A 14816-nucleotide genomic window follows, 5' to 3' on the forward strand; every position below is an offset into this window, starting at 1 on the left:
TGCTTACCCCACGCTTTGAATAACGCGCCCTTGGCAGCAGGTCCCAGCTTCATGCCCCTTCCTCTGGAGGTCTTTGCCCGCAGACTCGGTCAGATCTTGTAAAGGCTGCCGTGGCTGCCTCCCTAGCACGGCTCTTGTCATGCTGTCCTGAAACTGCCCTGCTGACTGTCCTTCCAGTGGGAGACGCGTGAGGACAGGACTGTGCCCACCGCCCCACACAGTGGCTGGCCCGCACAGGATACTCAACAAAGGTTAGCGAATGAAAATATGTTGTCGGACTGGTGGCTGGTTACACAAGGTTGGTGACAAAGTTCAATGAGTTTGTTTTTTGTAAAGATGACAGTGATATTGATGAAATCCCACAGAATTCCTGGGGCTTCTACCCAAAGTCCTACCACCTGATCAGGCATTCTGCACCGCAGGGAACCAACCACTCGCTGTCTTGTCTAATCATAGCACCCCAATCTCAGGTTCAGAGGGAAACTCCCAGGTCATCTGGCCATTTCCTTATGGCCAGTGTTGGGACATCTCTACCAAGTGGACCGGCCAGTCTCTCCCTGAACATGTCACAGGATGGGGGACCCTCTGCCTCTCACAGCATTCTTTTCCCATAATGGGGGCAACTTGAAATGCTAAAACCACCCACTGTCATCAAGTCATTCATCAAGTCATTCATCAAGTCATTCCCACTCATAGCAACCCTACAGGACAGAGAAGAACTGCCCCATGAGGTTTCCAAGGCTGTAAATCTTTATGGAAGCAGACTGCCTCATTCTTCTTCTAAGAAACAGCTGGTGGGTTGGAACCACCAACCTTTGGGTTAGTAGTCGAAAGCTTTAACTGCTGCACACCGCCAGAGCTCCTTCGGAATGTTAAAAAGTACCTCCTAATTCTGAACCAAATCTGCCTCCCTATCACTCCACCCGCTGGGAACAGGACAGTCAGCATCGTTCCCCACGTGAGAGCTGCTTCCCTGTCATTCCCCCCTGTCGAGCTCTCCCACGGCCTGGGGACTTGGGGAAGAAGACCACCAGGCTCCATGAGAAAGAAAAACTAACACCCTGACAGGGATTATCTCTCAACAGTATTTCTGAGTCAATATTTCATCCTTTTGGGAGTTGGGGGCAGGTTTGATTTTAATTAGAATTAAGAAAGGGAAACTATGGTGGCATGGGGGACTAAGCCATTTCCCAGTGGATGGGAAAACTTCGCTGTAAAGGAACCCAAGGGTTCATACCATCCCAAATCGTCCACACTCTGGGCCTTGTCAGCTCTGGCACATGGCCAAAGCCAGTACTTGGAACTGTTGCAGGGAGCTCCTGGGGTTGGGACATTTCTGACACTTAGGGTGCTGTTAGCTGCCGGTGAGTCACCCCGACCCGATGGAACAGCTGCCGCCCAGTCCTGCCCCGTCCCCGCGGTCAGCTGCAGAGCTCAGGGTTTCCACTGGCTGGTTCCGGAAGCAGCGTGCAGGCCTCTCCTCCTCATCCACGTCAGTCTGGAAGCTCTGCAGCACTCTATTGTGCACCACAGCAACACAAGCCTCCACTGACAGACGGTGGGTGCTGAGCCCAGGTCTCCCACAAGGCAAGTGAGCGTTCTGTCACCGAACCCCCACTGCTCTCACTCAAGAGTAGACTCAGGCCAGGTCAGTCTCTCCAAGGCTGCTCGAAGGGAGGCGTAAAGACACCTGGGGAGCCCTCGGGAGTTCCCGTCCTTTCTCATCAATGCATGTTATCCGGAGTTCAACAGAACTTGAACAAACGGTGTCGCCCTGTAAACTCACCAGCAGGCAGAGTTCCCACAGTCTCCCACATGGGTTCACGTGGAGGCGGCGATGAAGTAAGATCCAAAGGATGAGCAGATGCTGGCCGGGCAGTGAGGAGGCAAAAGCGTTGCAGGCAGAAGAAAGTTGCAGACAACTGGAAAGTGCTCCACCGCTCTCTAGTTGAATGACTTGGGACAAGTTAGTGTTCTGTTCCTCATCAGCCATGAAATGAAGACACCGACGTCTGCTTCAGTGGGTTGTTGTGAGGCTTACCTGAGTTCTGACGTGTAACGGGCTGCAGCAGTACCTGTGCACCCAGCAAACGTTGTTCTCGGCCATCTCCCATGCCTGACATGCAATTAATACCCAAGTGCATGCCCTTGTACAAGTGGGGCCCAGCCAACAAAGCCTCCTGGGGGTAGCAGGAAGCGGGGACCAAGTCCTTCCCCATCGCTGATCAGAGGAGTGTGTGCAGCTTCAGATTTGGCATGTTTGGGGCAGGTGCTGATGCTAATGCCACAGCCCTGTTGTAGGGGCTTCCGCTGATATTATCTCAGTGAATACTGACAACAACAGACAACTCTGCTAGCAAGCATTAAGGTCACAGAAACATCATAATAGTAGAGAACAAAGTAAATTGGGTAGGCATGTGGGCATGCTAGAATTTTCCACCACTCATCCTCCATTTAGGGTTCCTGGTGGTGCAAGGGTCTGGGCAGTCCACTTCCATAGTGATACCACCTTGGAAACCCAAGGAGGGTCGCTGTGTGTCAGATCCGACTCGAAGGCAAGTGAGTGGTACTGTGAAGAAAGGCCTGCTGATCTGCTCCCCTAAGACTACAGCCAAGAAAACCCTATGGAGCAGTCCTCTTCTGTGGCACATGGGTCACCATGAGTCGGAACTGACTTGAGGACAGCAGCTCTGGTTGTCCGGTTTGGTATCCTCCACTTACCACCGGGGCAGAGAGGTCTGAACACCCAGAATCTATAAGCTGACTTTCCTTTTGCTCCTTCTTGGAGTAGCTCAGAGGGCCTCAAGCTTTCTCTACAGGGTTAAACATACCTAAAAACCACTGCACTGCCAAGTGGGCGGCGTCTCAAGGAGAGTGTTGCTTCTGACCCCACCTAACCCTCTGAACGTGTGTGCAGTGAGTCCTGGCACGTCGCCTCCCCCAGGCCTCTTGATGTGCCACGCTTCCTCTGGGCCCAGGGCTTCAGTACACGTTGCTTCTTCTGCCTGCAACGCTCTTCCCTCCTCATTGCCCAGCTAGCATCTGCCCACCCTTTCAGTCTTACCTCATCGCCTCCTCCAGGAAGCCTTCCACCCCTCTCAATCGGGGCAAATCCACTATTCTGTTCTTTCCCAGCACCATGCAGTTTTCCTCCAAAAGCTTGTCAGTGTGGCCATTGATTAAAGACTGATTAAAGCTTCAATCCCCATTAGACTGAGCTCCATGAGGGCAAGGACAAGCTCATCACCACTGCCTTCCTGGAGTTGGACACGATGTCTACACTGCAAGTGTTCCATGAAATACTTGATGGGTGAATGAAACAAGCCACTTATTAGGAGTGTCTCTGGGTTACTCACTTCACCTCTTTGGAGGCTGCACCCTTCTCTGAAAATGAGGGTCTTGGACTTCATGGTTCCTAAGCTGCTACCAGAGCTCTGATGGTGCTGTGGTTAAAGCACTTGACTGCTAACCAAAGGTCAGTGGTTTGACCTACCAGCCACTCTGTGGGAAAAAGGTGAGGCGGTCTGCTTCCATAAAGATTTACAGCCTTGGAAACCCTATGAGGTAGTTCTACTCTGTCCTATAGGGTCACACTGAGTCAGAATTGACTCGATGGCAGTGGGTTTAAGCCGCTGCCAAGGAGCACTGGTGGCACAGTGGCTAAGTGCTTGGCACTAACTGAAAGGTTGGTCATTTGAACCACTAGCTGTTTGGTGGGAGAAAGATGTGGCAGTCTGCTTTTGTAAAGATTACAGCCTTGGAAACCCTGTGGGGCAGTTCTGCTCTGTCCTGGAGGGTTGCTATGAGTCAGAACTGACTCAACAGCAATGGGTTTTAAGCCATTACAGACACCCTTTTGTAAGTCTGTCATACTGCGATGGCTTCCGTGTTGGAAGCTATGTCACTAGTATTTCAGATACCAGCAGGGTCACTCATGGTGAACGGGTTTCAGTGGAGCTTCTAGACTGAGACAGATGAGGAAGAGCGGCCTGGAGATCCACTCCTGAAAATGAGCCACTGAAGCCCTCGGGATCAGAACAGAATGCTGCCTGATAAAGACAAGCCTCCTAGGACGGAGGGTGCTGCAAACACCCAGTGGCTGACATGACAGACACGAGCCCAGCAACCGCTGTGAGGATGCGCAGAGCCGGGCAGGGTTTCGTCCTGCTGTACACGGGGTCACCACGAGCTGGAGCCCACTTGATGGTAACTAACGACGTCAAGCTACAGGCTGTTTAAAGGACGGCAAGAATTCCTGGGTGAGAAGTTGAAGGAGTAAGCAAGCGAGTGGTAACAGCTAACTGCCCGGTAGGTACCAGGGAGGTGAGACTAATGGGCAGCCCTGGAGAAGTGTCACCTGGCATCTGCTGTTGACTGGTCCTCCAAAGACCTCTCCCTCTAGCTGCTCACACCTACGAGATGCAAAGTGTAGCCAAATCCTCTTCTCTGCCTGCTGTCACCTAAGGGGGCTGATGAATGACAGGAAAAAGTGCCCGGCAATACCAGACCCCTGGAAGAGGAAAACAGCTACCCTTGTTCAAGCTCAGGTTGGTTCAGTAGACAGTTACTGAGCATCTGCTCTGACTGAGGCCTGGGGACCCAGAGATTAACGATGAGACGTGGTCCCTGCCTTCAAGGGCCTGGTAGGGGAGAGAGCCCGGGAAACGGGAGATTACAACATGTGCACTCACTCACCCACCCCTCCACTGATCTGCCTGTCTCTGGACAGCGCATCTGGAACACACACATTTTGCATCCTCACCTGCAGCCAGGATGCACCACTGAAAGGCCGTGAGCACTTTAGGCAAACTGAACTATGGACTCTGGAATTCCCCCTCCTCCCTGAAGCCACAGAAGTGGTCAGAAATCGACAGGCAGCGAAAGCAGTGGCTGGAGCTCTGGGGTCAAATTCTGATGCCGGTCCAGGGAGCTCTGGCAAGTCAGTGAGGGCTCCCGAGCCTCCGTTTTCTTGGTTCACAATCACTGGGGTGACTCCTTGTGCATGTGGGCTGCTGGGTGGGTTTTCAATGGAAAGGCACACTTCTCCCTCCGAGCTCTCCCAGCGCTGTGTGCACAGCTCTTCGGGAGCAGTCCAGCGGGGCTGACGTGTGCTTCTGTGTACACGCCTCATCTTTACTAGACAGAGATCCAGGCAGGGGCTGTGAGTCATTGGGACCAATCTGCACGGACTGGCACAGTGCTGGCACAGAGGGCATCCTAAGTCCTTGCTGCCCGAACAAGCTGTATGTTCGTTTCCTCTCCCAAAGTAGGATTTAGAAGTGATCAGGTCCCGTTCATGGCCTGGGCTGTGGTGGTGGTACCTCCATTGGGAAGCCTGTGGGGCACAGTAGTTGGGAGCCCCGGCCTGAGAGACAAGAGGTACAATCCAGGCTCCACCACCTGGTAGCTAAGGAATCAAGCCACTTAGCCTCTCTGAGCCTCAGTTTTGCCCTCTGTAAAATGGGAGAAAGCCATACCTACCTCCTTGGAGTGTCATGATGTTTCAGTGACTTAATAGACATGCTTAGAACAATGCTTGGCACATGGCATGGCCCAATAAGTGGAAACTCTTATTACAGCAGTCATGGGACCTTCTATCTGTCCAAGCATCCAGGCACGTGTCTGACAACATCTTGCTCAGGTATTTTGAGTCATTCTCGGAGCAGGAGAAGTTTATTTATCACCTTCTTATGGGAGCTCTGGTGGCGTAGTGCCTAAGGTATTTAACTGTTAATCAGAAGGCTGGCAGTTCAAACCCACCAGCCACTCCTTGGAAAGAAGGTTGGACAATCTACTTCCGCAGAGATATGGCCTTGGAAACCCAAGGAGGGGTTGTCACTATGAGTGGAATTGACTTGAGGGCATTTTTTTTTTTTTTTTTAAATGAAGACAGGTCTCTAATGCATCAGCTTGATAACCATTTAGACTCAGACTCAATCCAGGCGGCACAATCCAAAGGCCCAGAAGGACTCCAGCTCTTGGCATTTCCGCTCAGGGCTGAGGTGAGCCTGGCCTGAGTCAAAGGCTCTCGGGAGCCTTGCAAAGCTTGAAGCAGAGGGCTGGGGTGAGTGGGGAGGTGCTTCTCCTCCACAGACAGAATCCAGTCCTGGAGTCAGCTCTACGCCGCTCACGTCAGTCTGTCTCATACATGCACCACGTAGCACCTTTCATGAAGTCAAAGCTACGAATTATTCTCAGGATTCTTATATATGCAATGAGTGAATTCAACTGGCAGGTTTCTAAATAAATGGATGTTTAAGCAAGGACATCACTAAGTAGTTACAAATTCCAAGGGACTTGTGTAATTCTGTTCATAAAAGCTGTGAAGGCATTAGGTGAGAGTTTTTCCCTCGAAATCAAAAGGTCCATTTAAAGGGCGCCCTGGACGGGACCTGGAGGAGCTTCCAGATGCTACCACCCATGTGCATTACGGCAGAAGGCAGTCCCGCTCTTTCTCAATGTAAGTTGTTGTTGTGGGTGCTGTCGAGTCGGTTCTGACTCACTGGGACCCCTGTGACAGAGTAGACCTGCCCCATAGGGTTTCCCGGTCTTCAATCTTTATGGGAGCATGTCACCAGGTCTTTTCTCCCAGAGCAGCTGGTGGGTCAAACTGCCGACCTTTCGGTTAGCAGCTGGGCACCTACCTCCTGTGCCACCAGGGCACCTTCTCAATACAACGGCATCTCCAAAATGCCAGGAGGCCTCTTAGGGATGATCTGAGAGGAACACCTGCTGGACGTCAGGCCTCAAGCAGATCTCAGAACCTTGTTTAGGAACATTTTCTGGCTCACACTTGTGGCATTTATCATAACTGGGCATAAAATGGGATTTCTGGGTGTTCCTAGTTTTTCTGGGGAACAGCTAGTTGCTACACGTCTGAATTGCTTCACGGTAATTCAACAGCCAAATGTCTGCCATCCCTAGTGAGCTATGGGAAATTTCTGTCAGAAGTAGAGGCAGAGGCAGCAGTAGGAAGAGAGAGGACTGGAGGTGTAGCTGGGGGAATGTGGGCAACCTCCTTGGTTTTTCTATCTCATTTATAAAAATACAGAGACACTTACTTGTTCATGGTTGCTGGGAGAATTGGGTAAGACCATATGTGGCCAAAGCACTCAGTTCAGGGCCTGTTAGTCAGGAAGCCCTCAGTCCGTCCTTCCACCCTTCTTCCCCGAAGCCTATCTTTATGGTTTTAACAGTCCCTTCCCTGCTTCTGTGAGGAGCTCTGGTGGCACAGTGGTTAAGGTATTTGGCTGCTAACCAAAAGATTCATGGTTCAAACCAACAAGCCACTCCATGGGAGAAAGATGAGGCAGTCTGCTTCTGTAAAGATTTACAGCCTTGGAAACCCTATGGACAGTTCTACTCTGCTCTATAGGGTCATGATAAGTCAGAATCGACTCGATGGCAGTGCGTTTGGGTTCCCAATTTCTGTTTCCCTTGGTCCTCAGGAAGGGGCAGGCTCAGTAACTCCTGACTCAGATGGGCATTCCACCTCTTGATGGTGGCATAGTTTGGGAGAGGGGATGGGAAAGGTGGTTTCAGGGGCCTCTGGGGAATTGGCACCCCTAGACAATGTACCACTCAGTGATGGGATCCAAGTGCCACCTGAGTTCACCCTGGGATACAGGGACACTTAGCATCCTTGCACTCAAATTCAGCAAACACAACTGGCTTGAATAGCATTTGCTGCTGTGGAAAACCATCAAGCTTCCTTTGAGTTTGCCTCTTATCATTCACTGAGTCACAAACTCTACTATTTGGCTAAGCCAAACCTCTTTTGGTTTGTCAGCTACTCTGTTTCTCCTCTCACTCTGGAATTTTGACTATGCTGTTCCTTCCAAGTGAACCACTCTTATTCTTAGCTCCCCACTTGGCAACTCCTTTCCATCAGACAGGCCTTGAGGCAAATGTTCCTTCCTCCAGGAAGCCCCCCTGGGTTCCCCAGCCTGGGTTGGGTGCCGCTCCTATGTTCTCCCACAGTCAGCTGTGTGGTCTCCATCACACCCTGCACAAAGTTGGCTAGTGAAGTACAGTCTCCGTTCCCTTTGGCCTGCGAGTTCCATGTGAACAGGGAGGTTTTATCTGTCTTGTTCATTGCCTTATTTCCAGGGCCTAACATCCCAACTGGCACATCCCGCTTGGCATCAAGCTGAGCCGGACTCATGGCACCCCATGTGTGTCCACGGGGTTTTCAGTGGCTGTTTTTTTGGAAGCAGATGGCTAAGGCTTCCTTCCGAGGAGCCTCTGGGGGGACCTGAACCCCCAACCTTTCACTTACCAGCCGAGCGCATTAACCAGGTGCTCAGCACATGTTTGTCAAATTGAACTAAACTCAGTTGTCTACACAGGAGCCCAAGTGGCACAGTGGTTAAAGTACTTGGCTGCTAACGGAAAGGTTGGTTTGAACTCAGCACCCAGGAGGAAGCTGAGGCAGTCAGCTTCCATAAGATTACAGCCTTGGAAATCACATAGGGCAGTTTTCCTCTGTCCCACAGGGCCACTATGAGTTGGAATCGACTTGGGGGCAGTTGATTTTGTTTTTGGGGGGGTTTCTATTGTCTCCTCTGGGGTGGGAGAAGAAAGCAAATGTGTAGGTTGAGGCCACTTGTTGGAATAGCTCGAGGACAGAAGGAGCATTCTGATAAGACTGGAAAGAAAAAGCGCTCCTTCATTTCAAAGAGGGCGAGGTGGTTAGATTGTAGAGTCTTCTAAGGAAGTAACTGGGAAGATGGCCAGAGGGAGGTGGGCAGCTGGTGCCACCAGTGACCTCAGGACATGTCTAGTCCCCTCTGGTTCCACCCTACCCTCTGGGCTGCGTCCTCACTGCAGCCCCTTAGCCTGTCTCCCTGAAGTGAGAGGAGGAAGCCGACGTGACGGCACCCACACTTCTGCGTTTGGCTGCTCATTAAATTGCTCCTTAACAGCAGATGGAACCGGCTAAAGCAAGGTTCCGGAGGGTTCTCCTTCTTCTCCATGTGCCGCACTTTATTACTGAAGGAATGAAGGAAGGAATGAACGAGCAGCTCGGCCAGCCAAAGTTGCCTGCGTTCACTGTCAAAGAGGTCTGATAAAGTCCAGGATCCCACGGGACCTGACAAATCATTGCAGGCTCTCACCTCTATTCTATCATTTTCAAAGAGGTCATGGGAAGCCCTTTAGGTGACCACTGAAGCCATCCCCCTCCTCACTGCAAGCTGCCCAGGTGACAGTTTGGCTTCAGCACAGGTAGCTCTCTCCCTCCCTCCTCCTCCCACTCCCCACACCCCATCTGAGGTGACCCCAAACAAGCTGCTGGCTTTGAGTCCTAATTTGTGATCTGCACAGGCCTCTCCTGAAGCACAAACACCAAGGACTTCAGTGGCAAGTCCCATTATGGGGATGACATGGCCATTAGTAACCATGGCAACCTCCTTTGCCCTGGCTCTCAGGGCTCCACAGGCCCAGTTCACACCAATCTCTTCCAGATCTCAGGGATTATGGGTAACCACCCCTGGCTGGACAAACATGGCTATCTGAAGAGACAGACAGCACCTTCTCTCAGCCACACCAAGGCAGACACCGAGGCCTTTAAAAGCCTTTCACTTTAGAAGAAACAGCTCCAAATCTCTGTCTGTAAACTTGGAGGCTTAATCTTCAAAAAAGAATATCCAAAAGAAAAGACAAGATGACACATCTCTTCCACATTTGTCTCTCAAGGCAGCCAAACAAAAGGGGCAGAGATGTGCTGTCCTTGTACTGGTAACTGGAGTCTGGAAGCCAGAAAGGATGGTTCCAAATAGGCAGGGGCATCAGGGGGCTCATGCAAATAAGGACACAAACTCTACCAGCCCCATAAGTTTCTTCCTTTTCACAGTAACTTTTAAAAAAGGGAGGAAGTGGGAAGCAAGCTGCTACATCGAGGGGCTTGCAACCGCTGTCCTGTATAGACTGTTGAGTGGAAAACTAATCTGCTCTGTAAACTTCTACCCAAACTACAATTACAAAAAAAAAGATTAAGTGCTTCCTGCTAACTGGAAGGTTGGTAAAAAAAAAATAAATAATAAAAATTCAAAAATAAAAAGAAGTCGTTACGAGCAGCACCATCTCTGTATCCTACAACCTGTATTTACCCTGACGATAAAAAGAAATGAAACCAGGATTTCCTGGGTGGAGCAAATGGTTAAGTGCTTGACTACTGGCCAAAAGGCTGGCAGTTCAAACCCACCCAGAGGTGCCTCAGCAGACAGGCCTGATGACCTGTCTCTGAAAGGTCACAGCTGTGAAAACCCCATGGGGCAGTTCTACTCTGCACACACGGGAGTGCCATGGGTAGGCATCCACGTAATGTTGACTAACGGCAACAACAGAGAATGAGATCATGGCACAGAAACAAATGCGACCAGCACTCCCCACCACGTGCCTGGGGTGAACAGGTGACTTACCTGTCTAGGCCTGGCCAGCCTCGGCAGGGACACTGTCGGAGTCTGAATCAGCCAGCTCCGCCGGGCCCTCCGGTGCAGTCTGACTCCAGCTGTCTGACCGGTCTGAGATGGTGTCCTCCTCTCCAACCGTCACCTCTACCCAATCCACAACGCCCGACTCCTCGTTCTCGTCGCTGCCATGGCCGTCCCGGCTGTTGCCCTCCGATTTGTCCGAGGTGGCCTCCGAGGGCTTTGCTGGAAGACAGTCTTTTGCTAGCTCGCTGCCCACTTTCACCCTGGACTCCAACTTCTCCAAGTCCTCTTCACAGAGCTTCTTGGGGTCCTTGTAATACTGCTGCACCACCTCGCTCCCATTCTTTGGGCTCTCGGTGATGGGTTTTGTTGCTTTTCTTGAGACAGCATTGTAGCCATGATCGTCCACAACGTGCTGGTGCTGATACTGCTCCATCCACTTCAGTGTTCCAGTTTTTAGCAAGCATCTGTTCTCCTTGAACCAACGCACAATCTCAGTTCGGACCAGGCCAGTCTTTGCCGCTAACTGGTCATACTCCTGAGGAGTGGGCCACTGTGTTCTTGCAAACGTGCTCCTCAGGAGATGACCCTGCTCTTGACTTCTTGTAATTGCTGGTGAAGGGATGGGCAGGGAACTGGCTAGCTGGGTGCCAGAGAGCTGGTCGAGTCGTGAGAGAGCACCATTGGGGGCCACCACCTCTTGGCCTGTCTTGCCAGACCCCATGGAATCCAAGACAGCCTGCTCCATGCTGTCCCGCAGCTTCCGCCTCTCAGAGAACCAGGAATCAATCTCTCTCCTGCTCAGCTTGGTCTCCCCCCTGAGCCGGTCCAGTTCTGCTTGGGTTGGAAAAGAGCTTTGCAAGAAGCTGTCTTCCAGGACTTTAACCTGACCCTGTGTCTTTTCCTTGAACTTCTGAGGGGCAAAGTCTGGGTATGCATGGTACGTGCGACCGTGTCGGGTGGCTGCTAGAGCCATCTGGTCTTTGGCAATGGATTCGCTGGTGATGTGGACGATGCCCCTTTGACACCTATACCGGTGGTCACTGAACCACTTCTTGATCTCGCTCCGGGAGAGGCCGGTCACCTCGATGAGTCGGTAGACTTCAGCATCGTCAGGGAACTGGCTCTGGAGGAAGCTGGCCTTGAGATGTGCAATCTGCTCCTTCGTCTTCTTGCGGTCGCTGGCGGGGGTCAATGGCGGATGGGCTACCTTGGGTGGGGGCTCTGGCACCTGAGTGACATGTGGACGCTTGGGTTCAGGGGCAGCTTGGGGAGTTACCAAAGGTCTCTTCTGGCCGTGGTTGGTCACCCCGGCCACAGCAAGAGTGATCGGGGAACAAGAGACGGTGGTTGACCCACTGGTCACCTGAGTCAGCACCAGGCTGGTCTGGCCGAGGATTTGGCATGGCAGAGCTGTCTGGAGAATGGGCTGTGACATTTTGGTGGGGGCCAGCTGGGCAGGCAGCACAGTGATGGTCGGGGGCACTGACTGGATGGTGCCATTAAACATCTTCTTCCGGGCCTCCTCCACCTCTTCTGGGGACCAGCTGATGCCGTGCTTTAAGCGCTGGGTGGCGAACCAGATCCGGATGTGCTCCTCTGGGTGCTTGGAGGCAGCCGTCAGCCAGGACAACTCGGCCTGGGTTGGGTAAGGGAACTTGTTGAAGGAGTTGATCATGGTGGCGTTGGTGTCCAGGGCAGAGTTGTATTTGGTAGTATTCAGTGGAACGGGGACCTTGGGGACAAGGTTGATATTTGGTGGGAGCTGTACAGAAGGCATGACATGCCCCAGTGAGTCCTGGAGGAGCTCCACGCCACCGAGTCGTGAGAGGATCTCAGCTGCGTCGGCCACCAAGCGGGCAGTCCCGTCCACGTGGTTCTGAGCGGGGGCCTCCTCGGGCTTCTTGGGCACCTTCTTGGCTTCAGCTTTCGGTTTCCCAGGCTTCATGATGGGGGTTTTGCTCACCGAGATCCCGGGATCGTTGTCAGTACCTGTGGGACCACCCTGGGTGATAGAGATGACGTGGTTGGTAGCTTCGATGGACTGTTCTAACACAGTTTGGTTGTTGTGTTTGATGAGCTTCAGCTTGAAGCTTGTCTCCCCGGGATGGAACCTGGAGTTGTGGTTGGACAAGGAGTCGTACTTTTTGGTTGTGAAGTTGCACTCAGCGCATACGTAGAGGGGGTTGAGGATCACGTTGGGGTGCTGCATGTCAACGTGCTCCGTGAACTCATTCAGGTTCTGCGTGGAGTAGGGGCAGTATTTGCATTCGTACCCACCTTGGAGCTTTTTGGATGGGGGTTCCCCCGAAGACTTCACCTCAATCACGTCATTTTCTTTGGAAGAGTTTTCGGGTTCTGAGGCCCAGCTTTCCTTGGCCACATCAGGCTGTGGCGTGCCCGTTCCTTTTTCTTTGGCCCTGTCTCCCTCCTCAGGCATGTCTTGTTCCACGACTTGTGACGTCCGAACCATGCAGGGAGTTGTGGATTTTCGTTTGCTTGCCATGCCTCCTGCTTGGGGCGCAATGTTTTTATTTGGGGGTGGGGGTGGGGAGTGGTGTTGGGCGGTGAAATTCTTAGAACAAATAAGATAAAAGGCTTTTGGCTTTACTCTCCTGCAAATGGCTTTGGCTTCCTTTGAATGCTGAAGTCCAGTGCTTACGTTTTCAGAATGGTTTCAGCACAGAAAATTGTAACTGCTCCAAGTGCCAAGCACGCCAGGCAGCATTGTATCTGTGGAACATAAACAAAGACAGGTCAGTGTCTCCTCGTACGGCAAAGGAAACTAGACCCATCCCAGTGGGCATCCAAAGATGGCGGGGCAGTGGGTGCCGGCAAGAAGGGAAGATTTTGCTCTCTGGGAAGGATGACGCAAACAGGCCCAAAGCCAGCAGAGAACGTGGCTGCCATTTCAGGCCCAGACACAAAAGGATATGGAAAAAGAACAAAGACCCGAGATCATCTCCACTGGGAGGTGGGGTGGGGATGTTGCAGAAGGCATGTTGCTGGGCTCGCGGGCTGCTTTCCCACAGGGCAAGTCAGAAGCAAGCAGCTTCCCTGGGGCCATCCAGTGGCATGGGCATTAGAAAATGGACAGAAACCTTCTTTTTTTAACTACAAAATAAAATCACTATAGAAAATTCAGCAAGTACCGAAAAATCCAAACCCACTGCCAGTGAGTCGATTCCAACTCACAGTGACCCTATAGGGCAGACAATCTTTATGGAAGCAGACTGCTACATCTTTCCTCTGTGGAGCGGCTGGTGGGTTCCAACTACTGAACTTTTGGTTAGGAGCTGAGCCTTTTAACCAGTGCACCACTTGGGTGCCCTTGAAAAGTCTAAAGGTTAAAAAAAATCCCAAATATTTCGTGTGTTCCATTTCACACTTTTGCCCTTTTGTCTATGTGAGAATAGCCACACACACACCCAAACGCACACATGCCTATATTGTAGTTGTGCTGTTAGTTCATTTCACTTGAACAGTATTCTAGTTCCATAAATACTGAGCTAAACAAAGATTTAGAGAATGGCTGTGTAACACTACATCACAGGGATATGACTGGGGTCCCCGGGGAGTGTAAACAGGTAAGTCTCCACTACTAGCTGAAAGGTGGGTAGTTCAAACCTACCCAGAGGCAGTGGCATCCCTAGGGGTATGGGAAGGGGTGCAAAGTGATGCAGACCATACCAGCTGACACTGTCAGACGGGTGACAACAAAATGTCTATGCAGTGTTTCAGCAGAAACTTATCATTTTTCATAAAAATATTCCTGTAGTTAGTTAGAAGAGCCCTGGTGGCACAGTGGTTAAAGGTGCAACTGTTAACCAAAAGGTCAGGGATTCGAACCTACCAGCTGCTCTGTGGGAGGAAGATGTGGCAGTCTGTTTCCATCAAGATCACAGGCTTGGAAACCCTCTGGGGCAGTTCTACTCTGCCCTGTAGAGTCACTATGAGTTGGAATCGGCTTGACAATGGGTAGGTATAACAACGATAACATTTTTCATACACCCAGTTCACATGTGTGCACCTACAAGGCGAACACCCTATGCTACTTTACTTTTGGAACCTTCTACTGTGCTTGGTCAGAGCTGTTGTTACCAACCAATTATAATGACACTTTGAATCATGTGGTTCTGCTGCATGCCTTAGGAGCATGCTCTGTTGTTTCTGTTCCTGGCAGTGTTTTGTTTTATTTTTTTAAAACTTTTTGTTGCATGCCAGTGTTTTTATAGTCGCTGATCTTGTCAAATTTTCTGGTGTTCTAGTTACAATACTGTGGTAAGTAGTATTTGTGAACCTACATCAATAACTTTTTTGAGAGTGAAGTAGTTAATGGTAAGAAAAGGAGAAAAATAAAAAAAAAAAAGGCTTCCTCTCAGT

At 51.2% G+C, this 14816-nt stretch overlaps 1 protein-coding gene across 1 annotated transcript; it reads right to left on the reverse strand.

The window, feature by feature from the left end:
- Positions 1-10425: 10425 nt before the first annotated feature.
- ZHX2 (zinc fingers and homeoboxes 2) lies at positions 10426-12939 on the reverse strand. The gene has a single exon (XM_007943421.2). It carries the CDS (start codon positions 12937-12939, stop codon positions 10426-10428), a length of 2514 nt encoding a protein of 837 aa, XP_007941612.1.
- Between the last annotated feature and the right edge of the window lie 1877 nt (positions 12940-14816).

The sequence above is a fragment of the Orycteropus afer genome, unplaced genomic scaffold, assembly GCF_000298275.1.
Source record: "Orycteropus afer afer isolate SDZICR_OR568_19922 unplaced genomic scaffold, OryAfe1.0 scaffold00106, whole genome shotgun sequence".
Classification (NCBI taxonomy): Eukaryota; Metazoa; Chordata; class Mammalia; order Tubulidentata; family Orycteropodidae; genus Orycteropus; species Orycteropus afer.